General features: G+C 36.4%; 2 protein-coding genes across 4 annotated transcripts in view; one reads left to right on the forward strand and one right to left on the reverse strand.

The window, feature by feature from the left end:
* The window catches only part of LOC115232669 (dynein regulatory complex subunit 3-like), a 75,750-nt gene extending 59,829 nt beyond the window's left edge, over positions 1-15,921 (reverse strand). Inside the window, exons 1-2 of the mRNA XM_029802688.2 lie at positions 15,819-15,921; positions 11,130-11,294 (exon numbers count right to left, since the gene is read on the reverse strand). Of these exons, the coding sequence (XP_029658548.1) occupies positions 11,130-11,289 (160 nt within the window). The 5' untranslated portion in view covers positions 11,290-11,294; positions 15,819-15,921. The remainder of the gene's footprint in view (positions 1-11,129; positions 11,295-15,818) is intronic.
* A 190-nt stretch (positions 15,922-16,111) lies between these two features.
* Positions 16,112-20,924, forward strand: part of LOC115232333 (target of Myb protein 1) — a 139,477-nt gene continuing 134,664 nt past the window's right edge. For all 3 annotated transcript variants that reach the window (XM_029802162.2, XM_029802163.2, XM_029802164.2), the window contains exon 1: positions 16,112-16,191. In XM_029802162.2, coding sequence (XP_029658022.1) covers positions 16,134-16,191 — 58 coding nt within the window. In that variant the 5' untranslated portion in view covers positions 16,112-16,133. The remainder of the gene's footprint in view (positions 16,192-20,924) is intronic.

Raw genomic sequence — 20,924 nt, forward strand, 5'->3', positions numbered from 1 at the left:
TAATATCCATGTTTCCATTAACATATGCCTGTGAATCTTTGTTCTTAGCGATGAACTTTGTAAGTCTTGTAATAGGAGTAACCTGATGGATGAAACTAGTAGTGCATGCATATCTCTGAAGGTTACAAAATATAAACCCGATGTAAAATCTCTGCCATCCGTGATACAGCAGCAGAAATCCCAATGATAATACTGTATATACATGTATATCGAAAGGAGTCAGCAAGTTTTCTGTCAAACTGATATTTCATCTGACTGATGTTTTGTTTTGAAAGTGGCAAAGGTTGTCTGCAAGTTTTCTGCCCAACTGATATTTTACCTGGTGTTTTCTTTTGAAAGAGGAAAAGGTTCATTGTTGTTTAGATGTAACTTTGAAGGTGAATAAATACATTTTCCATCATTATATACTGTGTTTTACAACTCTATGGTGATATTTTATCATTTATTAAAAAAGTTCTTAACATACACTTTATTAAAAGATATCAAGTAGCCTAATAGGTTCTCAAAAAAAATTGGTTGGCATGTGGAAAAATTTTGTGCCAGAGATTTTGCCAGTTTTGGCAAGCACTCTCAAAAAGGTTGCCCATCCATGGACTAGGGTGTTAGAAATACCTACTTTGCTAGAAATAAGAGCTAAAATGCTCTAATGTTGTAGTCAAAGCGCATAATTATATACATATATATTGACAGGGATTATAATCATCTGAAAACACCATTCAAGAATTCCTTATATTGACCAGTCAGTTTCAGCAATTTCTGTTGCCTCATCATGGCAGATTCAAGACTTAATTTTGAGAATATATATTTTCACCATAAAAATCTCTGGATGATTTAGCGAATCACTAATGCGCATACAGAAAATTAATATAGACAGTGGTTTGAAATGTTTTACCAAAAAGGAAAACTATAATTGTCAGTAAATATGACTAGAGTGTTAGAAACATCTACATTGCTAGAAATAAGAGCTAAAATGCTCTAATGCTGTAATCAAAGCACATAATTGTATACATATATACTGACAGGGACTATAATCATCTGAAAACACTTCAATAATTCATTATACTGACTGGTGTTTTTGGACGATTATAGTCCCTCTCAGTATGTAGGAATACAATTATGTGCTTTGACTACAGAATAAAAGCATTTTAGCTTTATTTTAGCAATGCAGGTGTATCTAACACTCTAGTGTATATATATATTCATATGTATGTGGCTGTGTGGTAAGAAGCTTGCTTCCCAACCAAATGGTTCCAGGTACAGTCCCATTGTGTGATACTTTGGGCAAATGTCTTCTACTATAATCTTAGACCAACCAATGCCTCCGGCTGACCAAAGCCTCATGAGTGAATTATAGTAGATGGAAACTGAAAGAAGTCCATCATGTGTGTGTGTGTGTGTGTGTGTGTGTGTGTGTATGTATATATACATACATACATATATATATATATAAGAAATTAAAGAAGTAAAATGTACACACTTTACATAGTTTTAATATAATTTTTTTCCTTCTTTAATTTCTTATTTATATTACAACTCACAACATGGGGATAATCAAAATTCCTCCCTTTCTGTTACTTATGTGTGTGTGTGTGGTGTGTGTGTGTGTGTGTGTGTGTGTGTGTGTGTATGTATGTATGTATGTATGTATGTATGTAGGGACCAGCTATCCAAATTGACAGTACTTTGATAGATAAAGCAATTAAGAGTATGAAGACGGAAAACCTCTGGCCCATCAGGAATCACAGCAGAGAAGCTTAAAATATCTGGCAGTGTCGGCTATAGTCTAGTCTCCCTGATAGTCAGTCAATCAGGTGATACATGAAGGAGTCATACTCATTGACTGGTGTAGCAGAACCATAGTCAACTGCTACAAAGGTAAAGATGATGCATTAGATACGAATAATTACAGAGGTATCAAGTTGTTGGATCAGGTAATGAAAGTCACGGAGAGGGTCATAGCCCAACTAATTAGGGAGAGAGTCAGGTTAGATGAGATGCAGTTTGGGTTTGTGCCAGAGAAAAGCACCACTGATGCTATACTTCTGGTAAGGCAGGTACAGATAAAATACCTAGTCAAAGATAAACCTCTGTACCTGGCTTTCATTGACATAGAGAAAGCCTTTGAAAAGTCATCCGATCCCTTATCCAATGGTCAATGCAGAAACTAGGAAAAGATGAGTGATTAGTGAGAGCTGTAAAAGCCATGTACAGGGATGCTGTCAGTAAGGTGAGGGTTGGCAATGAGTACAGTGAAGAATTCCAGGTAGGGGAGGGATCCACCAAGGATCAGTCCTCAGCACACTCTTATTCATCAGAGTCCTCCAGGCAATAACTGAGGAATTCAAGACAGGATGCCCTTGGGAGGTTCTCTATGCTGATGACCTTGCTCAAATAGCTGGGTCACTATCAGAACTAGAGGAGAAGTTTCAGGTGTGGAAGTATGGTCTAGAATTGAAGGGTCTTAGAGTCAATCTAGCAAAAACCAAAATCTTAATAAGTAGGAAGGCAGACAAACCACAAATCCCTTCAGGTAGATGGCCCTGACTGATCTGGAGAAAAGGGGTAGTTAAAAACTCCATAAGACGTACTCAGTGTAAGCTATGGACACATAAGAGGTGCAGCAATATCAAAGGAAGGTTAACTGAGAAGATAGTTTTTGTGTGTGGCAAATGCTCAGGGGCAATAAACACTGAAAATATGCAGAAAGCAGCTTCCGTCAAATGCCGGGGGAAAAAACTACAAGTAGTTGATAGCTTCCGTTACCTTGGTGACCAAGTCAGTAGCAGGTGTGGATGCTCTGAGAGTGTAGCTGCTAGAATAAGAATAGCCTGGGCAAAATTCACAGAGCTCCTACTCTGCTGATGACAAAGGGCCTCTCACTCAGAGTAAAAGGCAAACTGCATGATGCATGTGTGCAAACAGCCATGCTACATGGCAGTGAAACATGGGCTGTGACTACTGAGGACATGTGTAAGCTTGCAAGGAATGAAGCTAGTATGCTTCCTGGATGTGTAATATCAGTGTGCATACACAACAGAGTGTAACTACCTTGAGAGAAAAGTTGGACGTAAGAAGAATCAGATGTGGTGTGCAAGAGAGACGACTGTGCAGGTATGGTCATGTGTTGCATATGGATGAGGACAGCTGTGTGTCACACCCTAGCAGTAGAGGGAGCCTGCGGAAGAGGTAGACCCAGGAAGACCTCGGATAAGGTGGTGAAGCTTAACCTTTGAATGTTGGGCCTCCTGGAAGCACTGACAAATGACCAAGACCTTTGAAGATGTGCTATGCTTGAGAAGACCTGGCAAACCAAGTGAGACCACAACTGTGGAATATGCCAATGCAGCATAACCGGCCCATTTAAGAGTACCTTTCAACCATTGGGCAATAAACTGTACTTGCAAAGACCTGTTGAGTCAAGTGAAGTCATTGTTGTGGCTGATGACAGTGCCACCTGACTGGCACCCATGCTGGTGGCACATAAAAAGCACCATTCGAGCGTGGTCGATGCCAGTGCTGGCTGACTGGCTTCCATGCTGGTGGCATGTAAAAAGTACCATTCAAACATGGTTAACGCCAGTACCGCCTGACTAGCCCTCATGCTGGTGGCACATAAAAAGCACCCACTACACACTCAGAGTGGTTGACATTAGGAAGGGTATCCAGCCGTAGGAACTTTGCCAGATCAGACTGGAGCCTGGTGCAGCCTTCTAACTTGCCTGCCCTCAGTCAAACCATCAAACCCATACCAGCATGGAAAGCAGATGTTAAACAATGATGAAGATGATAATGATATATATATACCCGGGTTCAGTCATGCTGTGTGGCACCTTGGGCAAGTGTCTTCTACAATAGCCTCGAGCTGACCAGTCTTGTGAATGGGTTTAGTAGACAGTAAATGAAAGAAGCCTAATGTGTGTATATATATATATATATATATATATATATATATAATATATATATATATATATATAATATATATATATATATTTGTGTGTGTGAGTGTGTGTGTGTGTGTGTGTGTGTGTGTGTGTGTGTGTGTGTATGCCTCACTACTGATCACTCCAAACATCATGAAGTTGACTGGATGTTTGATTTTTATCACTCTCGGTACATGTTTTAGGGGCACAGCAAACCAAAAGTTGTTCTGTGTGTTTACCAGCTGTTCATACTGGAGCTTCCAGTACAAATGCCAAGCAGTATAGCATGTTGTTTCCAAATTTCTGGCAGAGTGAATTGTGTCATGGTGCTTTTTCTCTCACAAATGGTGCCCAACTGACCCTACTATGCTGTGAAGTCGACAAAATCAAAAAGCAAACAATGCGCAAAGTTAAAAATATAAAATAGCAACAACTTACCCATCACACCCTGTATATATATATATATGTTTGTTTGTATGTATATATGTATGTATGTATGTATGTTTATATTTGTGTGTGTGTGTGTGTGCCTGTATCTGTCCCCCACCACTGCTTGACAACTGGAATTGGTGTGTTTGCAGCCACCATAACTTAGGGACTGAACAAAAGAGACTAACAGAATACGGACTAGGCTTAAAGAAATAAGTCCTGGGGTTGATTTGTTCAACTAAAATCCCTTCAAGATGGTATCCCCCAGAAATGGCTGCAGTCAAAAATGACTGAAATGCAACTGTGGAATAATTTTTATTTTACATAAGATATTTCATAAGAGCTACTACTATTACAACTACTACCAATACTAATACTACCACTGCCACCACCCATGCAATTAGTACCACCACCACCACCACTACTACCACTATAAAGAGAAAACAGAAATAATTTGAAGCAGCTGATGAAAGAGAACAAAAAAGGGAACGACAGAAAGAAGAAATAGCTCAAAATAGTTTCACATATTGTTATTTGGAAAACTCTTTATTTTTATTAGCTATGCTAATACTGCACTCACATGCGTGCGCGCTCGCACACACAGGCACACACACACATACACATACACATACACACATATATAAGTTGAGCTGGCAGAATCATTTAGCATGCTGGGCATAATGCTTAGCAGCCTTTTGGCTGTCTTTACATTCTGAGTTCAAAAGCCACCAAGGTCAACTTTGCCCTTCATCCTTTCAAACTCAATAAATTAGGTACCAGTTGAGTACTGGGGCTGATGAAATTGACTAGCAGCCTCCCTTTCAGGCCTTGTGCCTATAAGATAGGCGTAGGAGTAGCTGTGTGGTAAGTAACTTGCTTATGAACCACATGGTTCCAGGGTCAGTCCCACTACGTGGCATCTTGGGCAAGTGTCTTCTACTATAGCCTCGTGCTGACCCAAGACTCATGCTGACCAAAGCCTCGTGAGTGCATTTGGTAGAAGGAAACTGAAAGAAGCCCATCATATATATGTGTGTATATATATATATATTATATATATATATATAATATATATATATATATATATATATGTATGTGTGTGTATATGTTTGTGTGTCTGTGTTTGTCCCCGCAACATAGCTTGACAACCAATGCTGGTATGTTTACGTCCCCGTAACTTAGCAGTTCGGCAAAAGAGACCGATAGAATAAGTACTAGGCTTACAAAGAATAAGTCCTGGGGTCAATTTGCTCGACTAAAGGTCGTGCTCCAGCATGGCCACAGTCAAAGGATTGAAACAAGTAAAGGAGTAAAAGAATACAGTAATCACTCGCCATATTGTGGTTCACCTTTTGTGCCCTTAGTATATTGCAGATTTTTTGCTAAAATATGTAAATTTATATCACAGAATCCTCAGTATATTGTGGGTTTCTGCAGTTGATAGGTATTTATATTTTCTTAGATTTTAATTGTTTCTGTGGTAAAAATAAGCATTTTCATGCCTAAAAATTAATAAATTAATAAACAGAAATACAATACAGTACTACACTGTATAATACATTAACTAAAATTATATTAAAAGAAAATACGTAGTGTACTATAGATGAGTAAGCAAAGAATTGCACATACTCTATAGAAAATGAAACTTGGGAGGTGAGTCTGTGATGTTGTTTTGCATTGATAATAAAAAATATATTTACAAATTATAAAAATAATAATGGAAAATATACAGTACAGTACTGTTTTAACTTTGCGGATTTCACCTATTACAGGGGTTTTGGAACATAACACCTGCAATAGGCGAGGGATTACTGTGTGTGTGTATATATATTTAATAATAATAATAATAATAATAATAATAATAATAATAATAATAATAAAATGACAACAAAAGAATGAGACCTCAATATTAGGTAAATAGGGGAATTTATATATGTATAGTTTAGGACAATCAGTAAGTTGTCATAATAGGACTCAAGGTTTCAAATGTCGGAGCTAAGAGCTATGATGCATCCTCATCGGCTATAATGACAATAGACGCTATAAAAAAACTGTTGAATAAAAGGGAAGTTACTCTAATAGGTAGAAAAAGTATGAAAGGTAAAAAATACACACCACCATATTCTCACAAAACATAGTTGCGTGCATATATACGTATATATATATATATACATATATGTGTGTGTATATATATGTGTATGTGTGTGTGTATGTGTATATATATGTGTGTGTGTATGTATGTGTGTGTGTGTGTGTATGTATGTATGTGTATATAAATAGATATGTATCTATATCTTTGTATCTTTTACTTGTTTCAGTAATTCGACTGTGGCTATGCTGGGGCACTGCCTTGAGGAATTTTTGTCAGAAGGATTGACTCCAGCACTTATCTCCTTTTTAAGCCTAGTACTTATTTTATTGGCTTCTTTTGCTGAATTGCTAGGTTATGGGAATGTAAGCACACCAACATCGGTTGTCAAGTGGTGGGGGCAGGGACAGACATAGACACACACACACACACACACATACAATGATCATCTTTCAGTTTCCATCTACCAAATCCACTAACAAGGCCAGAGCTTTTGGACAAGGATCACCCAGGAAGACATGGTATGAAGTAATGAAGGCTAACCTTAACACCCTGAGACTCACAGAGGAAATGACAAAGGACCAGGATATCATGAAAACCTGCTCATCAAGATGAAATTGACTTCTGGAAGAACTGTATGAGTATGCATGTATGCATGCATACATGCATACATACTTACATACATACAGTCATCCATACATACAGGCTTGTCCTTTACAGGTGCTGATGTCACATAATATGCACTTGTGCCAGTGCTGCATAAATGCACCTGTGCTAGCGATGCATAGAGAGCACCCAGCAAACTCTGTATTAGGAAGGGCATCTAGCCATAGAAACCATGCCACAACAGACAAATGGGGTTTGGCCAACTCCCTGGCTGACCAGTTCCTGTCAAACCATCCAACCTGTGCCAGCATAGAAAACGGACGTTAAACAATGATGATAATGATAACGACAACAACGATGATGATGATGATATATATTTAAAGAGATTTGTTGTGTAAGACTGAATCCTGCTGCCACACATATAGCCTTCCAACAGAAGCTCTCTCCAGCCAGAGTTTAACCACAATCTCCAGCATCATCACAAAGGTATCTGAAGCCCTGTTCGTAGGAGGGAGCAGCATGATGTCACTTTCACAAGAGACACACTTAAAGACCATCATAGTCTGGAGGAACTTAGTTTTCATGATACATGGGACACATCTTACAACCTTTACAGTGTTCACAGAACAGTTGTCATGATGTCAGCCTTTTGACACTCAGCATAAATTATCATGATACAGGTAACTCTTTTCCAATATCCAGATGGCTTCCAATCTACCATGTCAGCTAACTTTTTCTCATCTACAACTTTTATCTCTATGCTCTCCAACACCATTGACTTTATCAATATATCAAAATGTTTCTGAAAAAAGGAGACGCAAAACATAATGCTAAATTTAGCCCAAATACCTGGTATCGTCATCATCATCATCATCATCATCACCCTTTAACGTCCGTTTTCCCTGCTGGTATGGGTTGGACAGTTTAACCAGAGTTGGCAAGCAGGAGAGCTGCACCAGATTCTAGTCTGATTTGGCCTGGTTTCTATGTTTAGAAGCCCTTCTTAATGCCAAATGACTTTACAGTATGTGCTGGGTGCTTTTATGTGATACTGGCACTAGTGTTTTTTATGTGGCACTAGCACAAGACTCATACAGGCCAATCCTCTTCACCAGGGGATATGGCCTTAACACTTCTGCTGTGGAGGATGTGTCTTCTTGAGTAGAGCAAGTTGTCAGATATCCTAGTCCTTTGTCATTTCCTCTGAAAGGTTAAGTGTCTGAGTTTCAGTTCTTCATTCCATGTCTTCCTGGGTCTCCCTCTTCCACAAGTTTCATCCACTTCAAGTGATCAGCATTTCTTTATGGAGCTGTTGACATCCATCCACATCACATGACCAAACCAGCACAGTCTTCTCTCTTGCACAAGTACTCTCCATTCAATCAGTTCCTATTTCATGTCACCCTCCTCTCCACACCATATCATCCACTGCTCTTCTCCACCATCCTGATACCCCTTTTCTCTCTTGCTGTCCAGATCCATCTCACTTGTTAGCCAGTCTTCATCCATTAATATTGTTCTCCACACTCATGTTACAGTGGGCCATCCCCACTCCCTGGACCACCAAATTGTCTCTCCTCGTGCATTACACCAGTTTATCTCACTACTCTGCTTCTACAGCCGACCCAAACACATCACCTGTCTTCTCCCTTCTACTATCAATAACATCGTGACCACTCTACTGCTAGCATTCTTGTAGTCTCCCAAACTTGTGCACTCCTCCCTTTAATCCTTCCTCAATCTCTACAGATGTTACTGACATCTTTCTCCTACTTCCGGATGGAGAAACCATGTCAAAGCAGACATTGGAGCACAATGCAAGCCTTCAGCTCATCAGATATCCTTGTCAAACCATCCAACTTATACCAGCATGGAACATGGACATAAAATAATGATGATGATTTCAGGCTACAGATAGAAAAGGCAATGGGCTGTTGTATTATGACAACAGTACCATATCACTGAATTCTCTCGGTCATATTCCAAATCCCTAACTCTATAAACATGTTCCATACATAATGAAACTTTTCCATCCCATTACATATTTTCTCATAACACTAAGTAAAATAAAACAAATGAAATATATCCAAACAGAGAGAAACAACTATTTGAAACTTTAGATTTGGTTGATCAAGAATTTGTATCTGCATTATGTCATTGCTTATCTCCATTACAATTGTTTTCATTTTTTTTGTAGTGTTTTACAGAAAAAATAGACCAGACGTAAATAGGATACTTTTGAAGAAGTGTCCACATGATTCATAGTAAAACAAAACTTCATTCCTCAGTGTTGACTCATACTAGATTCCATGTCATCAGACATGACAAAGGATAAAACTTTTATTGAGAAAATTCTTCAATGCATTTCACACTCACACACTGTATGCCATGTATAGTTCCATTCCATTATCTATTGAATGAATAAAATGGTTTCATTCTTCCATTCCAATGTTATACTGCTGAATTAAAAAAAAAAAAAGCTGTAAATCTTGAAGCTTTTGTACTTAATATCTAATACTGCAGGGTGCAGGCATAACTGTGTGGTTAAGAGGTTTGCTTCCCAACCAGGTGGTTTCAGGTTCAGTTCCACTGGATGGCACCTTGGGTATGAGTTTTCTACTATAGCCCCAGGCTAACCAAAAGTTAGTGGATTTGGTAGATGGAAACTGAAAGGATTCCATTGTGTGTGTGTGTGTGTGTATGTGTGTGTGTGTGTGTGTGTGAGTGTGTGTGTGTTTGTGCCTCCTCATCTCGACACCGTGTGACAGTTGTAAATAAGTTCTACCATCATACAAGCAGTGTTATTTATTTCCAATCTTCCATTAAAACATGTCCAGGCATAGGGAAATACTCCTGCATTTGAAAAGAAATGAGTTGGCAACAGGAGAGGTTAACTGACTATAGAAAAATCTGCCTCAACCAATTCCATCTGATCTATGCAAGTATGGAAAAGCGTACATTAAGGTAATGTAAAGGATAAAAAGGGACATTAAGGATAAATGATAAAGTCAATCCTGTACGAGTAGGTATACTGGTCTCATAGACAACTGAGGTTTGTCTGAGACTTGAAACAGGAGGAGGCAATGATGTATCAGTTTTCTACCTAAAGTGTTTGCAGGTTATACTTTATATACATCAAAAACTAGAATAAAAGATTCACTATTCTCTTCTTAGTCAGGAGAGGACAGAACATATGGCACTTTACAGAGCCTCTGAGACTGATGAGAAGGATGGTGAAAGATATCCATAAACCAGAGACCTTATCTATCTATATTCTGTATGGAAAGTAATTTAAGATGCCATCAAGTGGTGTTAAACTGGATAGTGGATTGACCCTTTACCTGCCCTGTGTATCACATAGGATACACATGACATATTTCCCTGGTGTCCACACATTCCCAGTTTTCTTCAACCACTAGAGTAACTTGGGACTTATGGAAGGAATGCTTTATATTACCCAGAACACATATTACTCAGAACGTATGAAGCAAGGGCTAGCTAAAAGTCTGAAAACAAGCATGGACATTTAGAACAAACTTTGGAAATGGTTTGGACAGGCAAAGGGTTAAGTCAACCAAATTCCATGGTGGAATTTTAACCTTTCATGGTCTACTTCAGTGATAGGCTTAATCTGTCTTTGTTATTTACATTCTGGATGGATGGACGAAATGCACAGCAGCATTCTTTCTGGTTTTATGTTCTGAGTTCAAATGCTGCTGAGGTCAACTTTGCTTTTCATCCTATTGGAATCTATAAAATAAATACCATTAAGTACCAAGGTCAATGTAACCAATTATCCCCCTCCACTCTGCAAAAATTCCGGTTTTGTGTCTATGGTAAAAAGGATTTACATTCTGAATGCAAATAACCAAAATAAATACTGCAAGGCATCTTGTCTTATCTAACACTTAGTACTTTTTTACCGATTCCAAAAAGATGAGTAGCAAAGGATTTGAACTCATAGTGCAGTGAGGCAGAACAAACACTGTGAGATGTTCTAGCTGATGGTCTAACAACTCTGCCAATTTGCCATCTTTAGTGAATGAAAGGGAAATAAAGGAGTGAAAAATTAATGCATGACTTACTCTTGAAATCTAATCTGAGATGCAGAACATAATCAAAATCAATGCCCTCTTTTTTAACAATTTCTCCAGCCTCATATTTTGGTCCTTGTTCTTCAACTGCTTGAAGTAACATACCTTCCTCAATAACTGCTGGTTCAATGGAATCATAGAGGCGGCTCATTGTATCTAAGAAATAAAAACATATTTTTTAAATGTCAAACAGCATAAATCTTATTATATAAGAAATATGACAGTAGTTAAGGTGCTAAAGGTAAGCAATGCAAAACAACTTACTGCAAATATTATATAGATGCCTTAAGTAAGGTCTTTGAAGCAGTCTGCAGAAAACATAACTCTCTGTCACTTCCTTTTTTTCGGAAACATTATTTTTTTTTATAAGAACTGCATTTCACTGCAGAACTATCTAGCATTAATTGATGTAATGCATATATATCAAATCCTCGACTTAGGTAAGTAGAGTAATCCCTTGCGATGTTAAAAGCAAGATTTAAACTCTCTGCCAATCTAGTGTCTTATAAAGAAGTTTTTTTTTTATCTGGATCACAAGACAAACACTCAGCACAGAATCAACAGTACAAATGCTGATCCAATGGACTGATGTTTCACAAACCATGCTCAGGGTGATTTTAACGTATTTATTTAGAGGGAAAAAACAAAATGCCAAATTGACCAAAATTGTGGACCTACTTAGAGTGGGACCATCAATTCATAAATTTTCTGTATTCAATGCCCATTTTATTTATCATATAGAGTAGCATAACTAGAGTTTGTACAATTTGGATTGTCTTTGACTTTGGCTCCAACCCATGAAAAACACATGATAAAGATTTCTAATTTAGGTACAAGGTGAACAGTTTTTAGGAGAGGGGTTTAGTTAATACCATCAACCCTAGTATTTGATAGGTACTATATTTTATCAACCTCAGAGGGATGAAATACAAAGGTGACTATGGCAGAATTTGAACTCAGAACATAAAGAAAAGAACTGGAACAAATGCTACAAGGTATTTTTTTCTGATATTCTTGTGATTCCTTTGCAGCAATAGTCATCAAAAGTGCCATTATCCCAAAAATGCCACTCACAGTGGGCCACATCCTTTAGCTTTCTATTATTATTAATAAATTTCACTTCAATGCAGATGATATCACTTTACCCCTTCCTTATCTTCCTACATACAAGCTTTGTACATGTGCAGCCTAGACACTTCATGTCAAACCTATCTCCAATGGGTACACAATAAGCTGGTCTCCTTCACTACATATATCAAAAAAACAGTATTGAACCTTTTCCCTTCTAGTCTTGAAGAACAGACAATTAAACTCCTTAAAGAAGCAACGTATGCAATGTATTACAATTACAAGCAACCTTTCCAACATAGTAAACACTTTACCCTAAATACTAACCAGAAAGATGATTCAATTCTGAACACCTTTTGAACCTCAATAATGCTCAAATAAGACTCTGCAACAGTTTTTTTATTTCCCCAAGTCATTGATACATACCGTAAAAACTCATCTAATTTACACACCTTTTTTTTTTGCAAAAATAAAGATAAACTTAAGGGGGTGCGTAAATTACATGAGTAGATCATTTCCAGAATTTTGTTTTGAAATTTTTTTTGTTGAAAAGAAATTTACAAAACAAACATTTGTATCGGAAATTGACTCACTTAATGTCAGAATAGGTTTTTACAGAATAAATAATGGCTTAAATATAACGAAGTTGACTTTTATTTATGCTGGATGGTATAATGCTTACTTTTTCAATATAAATTTACTAAAACCATTAAATGGTTAACTACTCTTTGAAGTCTGATGTTCATGCTGTTAAACACGGTCTAGGCCATATTTTACATTGCTTGGGGTTTCTACCTATCACAATAAAGCACCATTGACATACATAGCAATATGAATATTCCTGACTGAAAAAAATGTAATGATATGGATAATCTTGATTGTATGTTTTTATTTTTGTGTTTATTACTAGGCACAGTTTGTCGTATTGTTTATACAAATTTCAAACATTGGCTTCATTAACATTAAAATGCCTTCTGCTAGCTCTATTGCCACATTCAAATGCATATTCAACATATTTAAATTCTCCTTTGCAATAAGCAATTCATAAGTTCTGCCCATACTGACAATAATGGTAATGACAAATTTTTTAATTTGCTTGACATTTTATAAGTGTGAAAGGGAATAAAATTTTGATACTCCGTATCAAAGGTTCCAACAAGAATAGGCAGAAAAGAATTCTGTTTGCATAATCAGTTGCTTTCCTCTGCCAGTTGAGTAAAGTGTCATCTAAGCTGGTGTTTATTGGTAGTTAAAATTAATTTGCAACTCCTGTGCATATTTATCAGCTTTGTTTTTGTTGATAATTCTTATCAACAACTTTTCCTGTGATCATGATTTGAGAAGACATACAGCAGTATGCTAAAGATCAGACAATCGCTTGTGGGCAAGAAATGAAAAATAAAGTTCATTATAAACAACACAAACACTTAATAATTTAACAGTTTTCAATATGATACCTGTTAAACAGAAATTATTTTTATTCAATGAAAGTTTAATAAAATCTAATCATAAGTAAGTGAAATTATACTAAATACAACTAAATTGAAAACATTCTTCTCCTGGCCATATTGGCAATTCTGAAAACATTTTGGTGTGAATTTTAGATGAGTAGAAGCTTTTTTTAACAAATTTTATTCTGAAAATTACCAGCGTAAATTACACATGTGTGCAAATTACATGGGTTTTTACGGTATATAAAACTACAAAAAGGGAAAACTGAAATGAAAGGAAATATTTCAATTCAGCTTTTCAGATAATAATAATATTATTATTATTATTATTATTATTATTATTCAGAACTGTGATTGCATCAGCCAAAATGCTTTTATGTTCTGGTTCAAATTCCACTGAAGTCAACTTTGCCTTTCATTCTTTCAGGGTCAATAAAATAAGTACCAGTTGAGCACTGAGGTCAATGTAATTGACTAGCCTCCTACCCACAGACATGTCAGGCCTTGTGCCTACAATAGAAAGGATTTAAAGATAGTGAGCTGACAGAATGGTTAGTATGTCAGCCAAAATTCTTAGCAGCATTTCATCCATCTTTATATTCAAATTCTGCAAAGGTCAACTTTGTCTTTCATCCTTTTGGGGTTGATGAAATAAGTATCAGTTGAACACTGGTGTTGATATAATTGATTAGGCATCTTACCTGAAATGTCAGGCCTTGTGCTTATAGAAGAGAAGAAACAAATATTATTATTAAGACGGAAAGCTGGCAGAATCATTAGCACACCGGTTGAAATGCTTAGTGGTATTTCACCTGTTGCAATATTCTGGTTTCAAACTCCGCTGAGGTCAACTTTGTCTTTCATCCTTTCAGGCTTGATAAATCAAGTAACAGCGAAACACTGAGGTCGATGAAATCCACTAGTCCCCTACCCACAAATTTCAGGCCTTGTTCTTATAGTAGAAAGGATTATTATTATTATTATTATTATTATTATTATTATTATTATTATTAATATTATTATTATTATAGGTGCAGGAATGGCTGTGTGGAAAGTAGCTTGCTTACCAACCACATGGTTCTGGGTTCAGTCCCACTGCATGGCACCTTGGGCAGGTGTCTTCTACTATAACCTCGGGCCGACCAAGGCCTTGTGAGTGGATTTGGTAGACGGAAACTGAAAGAAGCACGTCATATATATGTATATATATAGATCCATTGGGCTTCAGCCACACGTGTGTGTGTGTTTGTGTGTCTGTGTTTGTCCCCTCCAACATCGCTTGACAACCGATGCTGGTGTGTTTACGTCCCCGTAACTTAACGGTTCGACAAAACAGACCGATAGAATAAGTACTAGGCTTACAAAGAATAAGCCCTGGGGTCGATTTGCTCGACTAAAGGCGGTGCTCCAGCATGGCCGCAGTCAAATGACTGAAACAAGTAAAAGTAAAAGAAGATTATTATTTGTTACTACACCAAACAAAATGCTTAGCAGCATTTCTTCTACCTTTACATCCTGAGTTCAAATTCTGCCGAGGTCGACTTCGCCTTCTTTGGGATCAATAGAATAGCGTACCTGCCAAGTACTGGAGTCAGTGTAATTAACTGGATCCCTCCCGCAAAAGTTCAGGCCTTGTGCCTATAGTAAAAAGGATTATTATTATTATTCAGAAACATTACCACACTGAACAAAATGCTTAGCGTCATTTCATCCAGCTTTACGTTCTAAGTTCAAGTTCCGCGAGGTCGACTTTGTCTTTCATCCTTTTGGGATCGATGAAATAAATAACAGTTGAACACTGAGTTGATATAATCGACTAACCCCCTACCTCAAAAATTCAGGTTTTGTGTCTATAGTAGAAAGAATTATTTGTCCACATTTTTCACAATAATATACTAGTTTTTCAAAACATACACGTTTAATTATATTGTGTGTTATTTATGACATTATTTATATATATATATATAATGAAAACTATTTGAAATAAATTATAAAATGAAAAGATGTTCTGAAAGAGTTTATCGAGGTTTTAACTACATAACAACAATGAACGACAGAAAATGCCATTATTTACATAGCACGTGTTTTAAAATAGAAATGACAAACCATATTTGATAGCGGAATATTTATATTCGTGTAGGTGTTTGCTAGTAAGACTTACTGCTGATATTTCGGGCTTATTTTAATTCAGAATCGAGCTTTTCTATACAAATTTTGATGATGCTATTCACTTTTCTCGGTGATTTCACCGCGTCCAGCTGTTGTCAAGGTTACGGGCATATCCGTAGAATATATTTAGGTTAAAATTTAATTCTGAATAGTTATTTTAAAATTTTATTTTCATAAACCATAATTTATTGTTTTAATTTTAAATAATAATAATTCGTATTTAATGATTTGTGAAGAAAATATACATTGCTAAAAATAAAAATCAGCAAAATTTAGTGACGTCATTGTATGGAAGTCAAAAATCAAAATGGCAGCTCTGTTTGGACACGGAAATCCTTTGAGTACTCCTGTCGGACAGTTAATCGGTAAATTTTCTTAAATTTTACAGGTCTTTTTCTATTATTCTTGTATTGACCTTAGTACGCACTTCAACTGCTTCAAAATAAGCCAATATGTCTTACTGACATGTTTTTTCATCGTTACTTTATTCAATTTCAATGCTAACGACATATAAGAATTTGTCCACAAATTGGGGGATTTATTTTACTATAAAATTCTTATTATTAATGGTACCTGAGTTTATAATCATTTTTTTTTATTGAATCTGCCTACTTTCTCTGATTAATTCTGTCACGCACTAACAGATGGTTTTGGTTCTGCATTCTTGTATTTCACTATTATTATAATTATCATTACTAGTATTATTTCTTTATTGATACTCATACGTTGCAATTCATTAAATCAGAGCGATTTAATGTTGTTATATTCTAAAGCTATTTATTTACTTGTTTCTGATCACCGTAAAAAAATGGGTTAGCCTGCTTTTAACTTTAATGACAATAACATGTCAGTTATATGGAATCTGCGCATTTTAAAGAGATACTTTCGACTTCTAAAGCTATACTGTGTATGTGATTTATTGTACTAACCCACATATATAATTTCGATCATCAAATGATGAACCTTCGATCATATATTTGTACTTTGATTTCCTTGTTAAATTCTCGAAACATCTAATTCTAAATTCCATCCGATCCTTTCAGTTGATATAAAAATGAAAAAAAAAAATTTTTTTGATAACGCATCGTAGTTATGCTCTCTTGTTAAACGTAGAACCTAAATCGCTTGTGGGAATTTTAGCATGCCTTCAAAAATGTAATTGGATAGTCTCAGTAAAAGAAGGCGATATTTGAGTATAACGTACCAGTTTCACTTTCCCAAACTTCAACTGGTATCAGGTTTGTTTGACGGCCACGGAAGGGTTATTTTTTTCCTCTTTATTGATACTATGCTGTGGCCAGCTCGTTTATCTCAGGGGATATTGTAAGGTTTTGTTGTTTAAGATGGAAGGGTGTGATTATATCATTTCAGACTGTTTAATAGTTGTTGTTATTTCCATTTAGCTTTCAGTTTGTAAGAACTACTCCCCCTCAGTTATGTTTGCCGACCACTAGTTGTCATCGTTGTCTGTTTACTACTACAAGTACCTGACTGTAGACAGGCGGATTCTCCTTGGAAATTTCTCTGTGTTTCTCCATAGCTGTAGATAATGGTCCTATTATCATGCAGGACAGTTCTACATAAATACCGAACATATTTATACATTATACGCTATAACGCCATATTGAATGGTTAAGTATTATTATACACTCCCCCTTTAAGGCTTCTGAAAAGACACACTCCATGTTTTGAACACATTGGTATGCTTTCTCAGAAAAGGGCTCTTAAGAAAAGAAAGGGTTTTGAGATATGTCAAACTAACTGCAAATTGACAAAATATCTTTAAGGTGTGGACGACTACCATTGACAACGCCGTTTACATCATAAAACGGTTTCAATAAGAAAAGTATGTTTGTTTGTTTTCTGAGGGCACTTTTTATTGATACAGTTGTTTGATGCGATTTATTTTGGGGTTTATATGGTTATGATTAAACGAAAATTACTGGGAAATGCACACTGCACAAGACCAGAACAATTATAGGCGGAGTTTTAGAATAGCATTCACTACATGTGGAAGGAAAAGGGCCAGGAATCGGGTATTTTCCCCACTTCGTTTTCTTTCTTTCTCCCTCTTTTTTTTTTTTTTTTTTTTTAGTATTCTTGTATTTCATATAACAGGAATTGTGATTGTGAAAGTATCTTTTTCAAAAATTTCAAATTTTTTTACATTTTTGCTCCCCAAATTCAATGCCCTTTTCCTTCGCCATGAGGTGGTCGTGATAGCTATTCCGAAACTCCGCCCAGTTTATAAACTGATTATGTTGTATAAGGGCATGTGTGTTGTTGGATTCAGAGCAGTCCGATTGTTATCGGTTGAATCAATCTAGATAAGATGAATATCTTATGGTGAAAATAGACGAAATATAGTATTTCTACATAAGGTATATCAGAGGCCAGTGGAGGAGAGACCACCACTTGAAGTGTAACATTGAAGGGCGATACATTGCTCGGAAATATTGTTCGTAGATCAAATTATACTCTGGAGATAGATGTTCGTATGATGGAAATATAATTATCAGTCCATGTATTTGACCACTATATTGTAAACCGCAATAAGGATTTCATAAATCCGGCTAATTGTCCTGCACACAAACAGAATGTTTAATGCGAAGAAAAATTGAATTAAATGTATTGGTACCTTTGATGAATAGTTACCTGAAAGAATTTAAGTGTAAGCGGCGCATATGAGCATGATGATGGCCAAAGCATTTGAAAATATTGTGACTGTTAATTCTGGAACATGATCCGTAGATTGTTTATTCATTTCATGAATTAGCTGTTCTGCAACATAAAATTACTTCGATTTACTGTAAATTACAGGGGTCGAGCATTGACCGAAAAATTCCTTTCGTTTCTGTAAAAGTATTAATTGCCATAGTGATATTATTTTCATTTGTTTCTAATTCATATTGGTAAAGTATTATTGCGAAACTGGAACGAATGCTGAAGAAGATCGCTGAGACTAGATAGGAAAGTGGCATTTTGCGTGAATAATTTATCTGGTATTTTTACCTTTAAAAAAGAAGACAAAAACCAGTCAATTATTTACATATTATAGAACTCATAAACACAAAAAAATATCTTAACTATTTCTGTCGTTTTACCTTACATTGGAGCCTCTATGTGATTACCTGACATGCTAAAAATAGCAACCGAGTTTCAGTACAAAAACAACAAAAATGAACAAGAACATGTCAATTCAAGACATTCTGATACAATCATACATTCCAACAATAACAATACAGTAAAAAAGAAAATTATGAATTGAACCAGTTTGTGCAATTCATTATTTTGTGCACAAAAAATGTGGTTTCCATAGAACACAGAAAACACATGGTTTCAGGTTCAGGCCCATAGTGTGACACCTTGAGCATCTACTGTAGTGCTGCATCAACCAAGCCTTGTTAGTAGATTTGGTTGAGGGAGCCTGGAAAAAGCTTGTCATATATGTGTGTGTGTGTCCTTGTTTTGACACTGAGGGTTCAGTCCCACTGCATGGCACCTTGGACAAGTGTCTTCTACTATAGCATCGGGCCAATCAAATCTTTGTGAGTGGATTTGGTCGATGGAAACTGAAAGAAGCCCGTTGTATATATATATATATATAGATAGATAGATAGATAGACTAGCTTAAGGTGACCCGCTCTACACACGGGTGACACTGTGGTTGTTACTTTCTGTTGCTTCCTTTCTGTTTCTTATCGCCACATTCTCCCTCTTTGTTTCTCTATCCTTTCTTATTTTCCCACTCTCTTACTCTTCCTTTCTCTCAGACTTTCTCTATCTATCTCTCTCCCATTTATAAAAAAATTAGATTTCTGCGTTTAAATTACAAATCTGCTTCCATTTTACCATGTTGAAAGTTTGATAGAAATCGGGCAAAAGGTGTCCGATCTAGACAACCAAGTGTCCCCCAAAATCAATAAAATCTCAGTTTTCACACCAAAGCAACCACTGTAGCACCACAAAACGTCTCCCAATTTCCCCCCTCAAGTTACCCCTCCTGTAAATTTGAATCCCCTTCCAGCCCCATTTAGACCCCTTTTTACATAAAAATCCAATTTGTGTCTATGTTTGCCTTCTTCATTTTATAGATAGGATTAGATGCCAATTGCGCCAATCTGGAGGGGCTTAGAGCCCCCTTGAATCTTCTCACCATAGCAACCGCATCTTTCCAGATGGTGAGTTTTAACCGACTCAACTCTCTGCCTCATCACGCCTTCTATGCCTGTGTCAATTTTCAGCTCGATCTGACCACTGGTGTGGCCGCCAACCTCTGACGTAGCAAAACGTGCACACAATTTTAACCCAAAGCCTCTTTTATATATATAGATAGCAGAGAAACCCAGTCTTGCTCGGGATTAAAATAGTTTATCATTGTTTTATTTGTTTCGGTATTATAACTCGATTTCATTCAGGTCTACACGGGCCACACTTTAAAGATGAGGAATTTTTCCCTAGAAGGCATACCTTTCAATTGAGCAAACTCAAAGTTGCCATGCAAACTCACCAGGACTTTTAACATAGGTGTGTAAATTTTCAACTGAATCCTACCATATTTACTAACACCTTTTCCTGTATAACTGCTTGTGAGACAACATCTGCCCTTTTCACAAATATGTAGTTGACCTACAGAGATACCTGACCCTACATGGATTAAAATAGCATAGTTTTTCATTGTTTTACTTGTTTGGTTAATATAAGCCGATTTCATTCGGGTATAATTGGGCCACATTTTAAAAGATGAGGAATTTTGTCCTAGACGTCACGCCTTTCATTTGAGGAAAAAAATAGTTGCCATGCAAACTCGCCAGCACTTTTAACATAGGTGTGCATATTTTCAGCTCAACCGACCACATAATGCACATATATATATATATATATATATATATAGATACACATTAAATATATATATGTACATATATACGCATTATATATGTGTGTGTGTGTGTACGCATTATATATACAAATGTATACAAATTATATATATATATATATAAATACAGATACGAGAAAGAAGCAACAAGAATGGATTAGTTTTTAGTACAATTGTTTCATACAAAGACAGGCTTTATTACAAGTTGCAAAAATTGCAGCA

Source organism: Octopus sinensis, linkage group LG2 (genome assembly GCF_006345805.1).
Source record: "Octopus sinensis linkage group LG2, ASM634580v1, whole genome shotgun sequence".
Classification (NCBI taxonomy): Eukaryota; Metazoa; Mollusca; class Cephalopoda; order Octopoda; family Octopodidae; genus Octopus; species Octopus sinensis.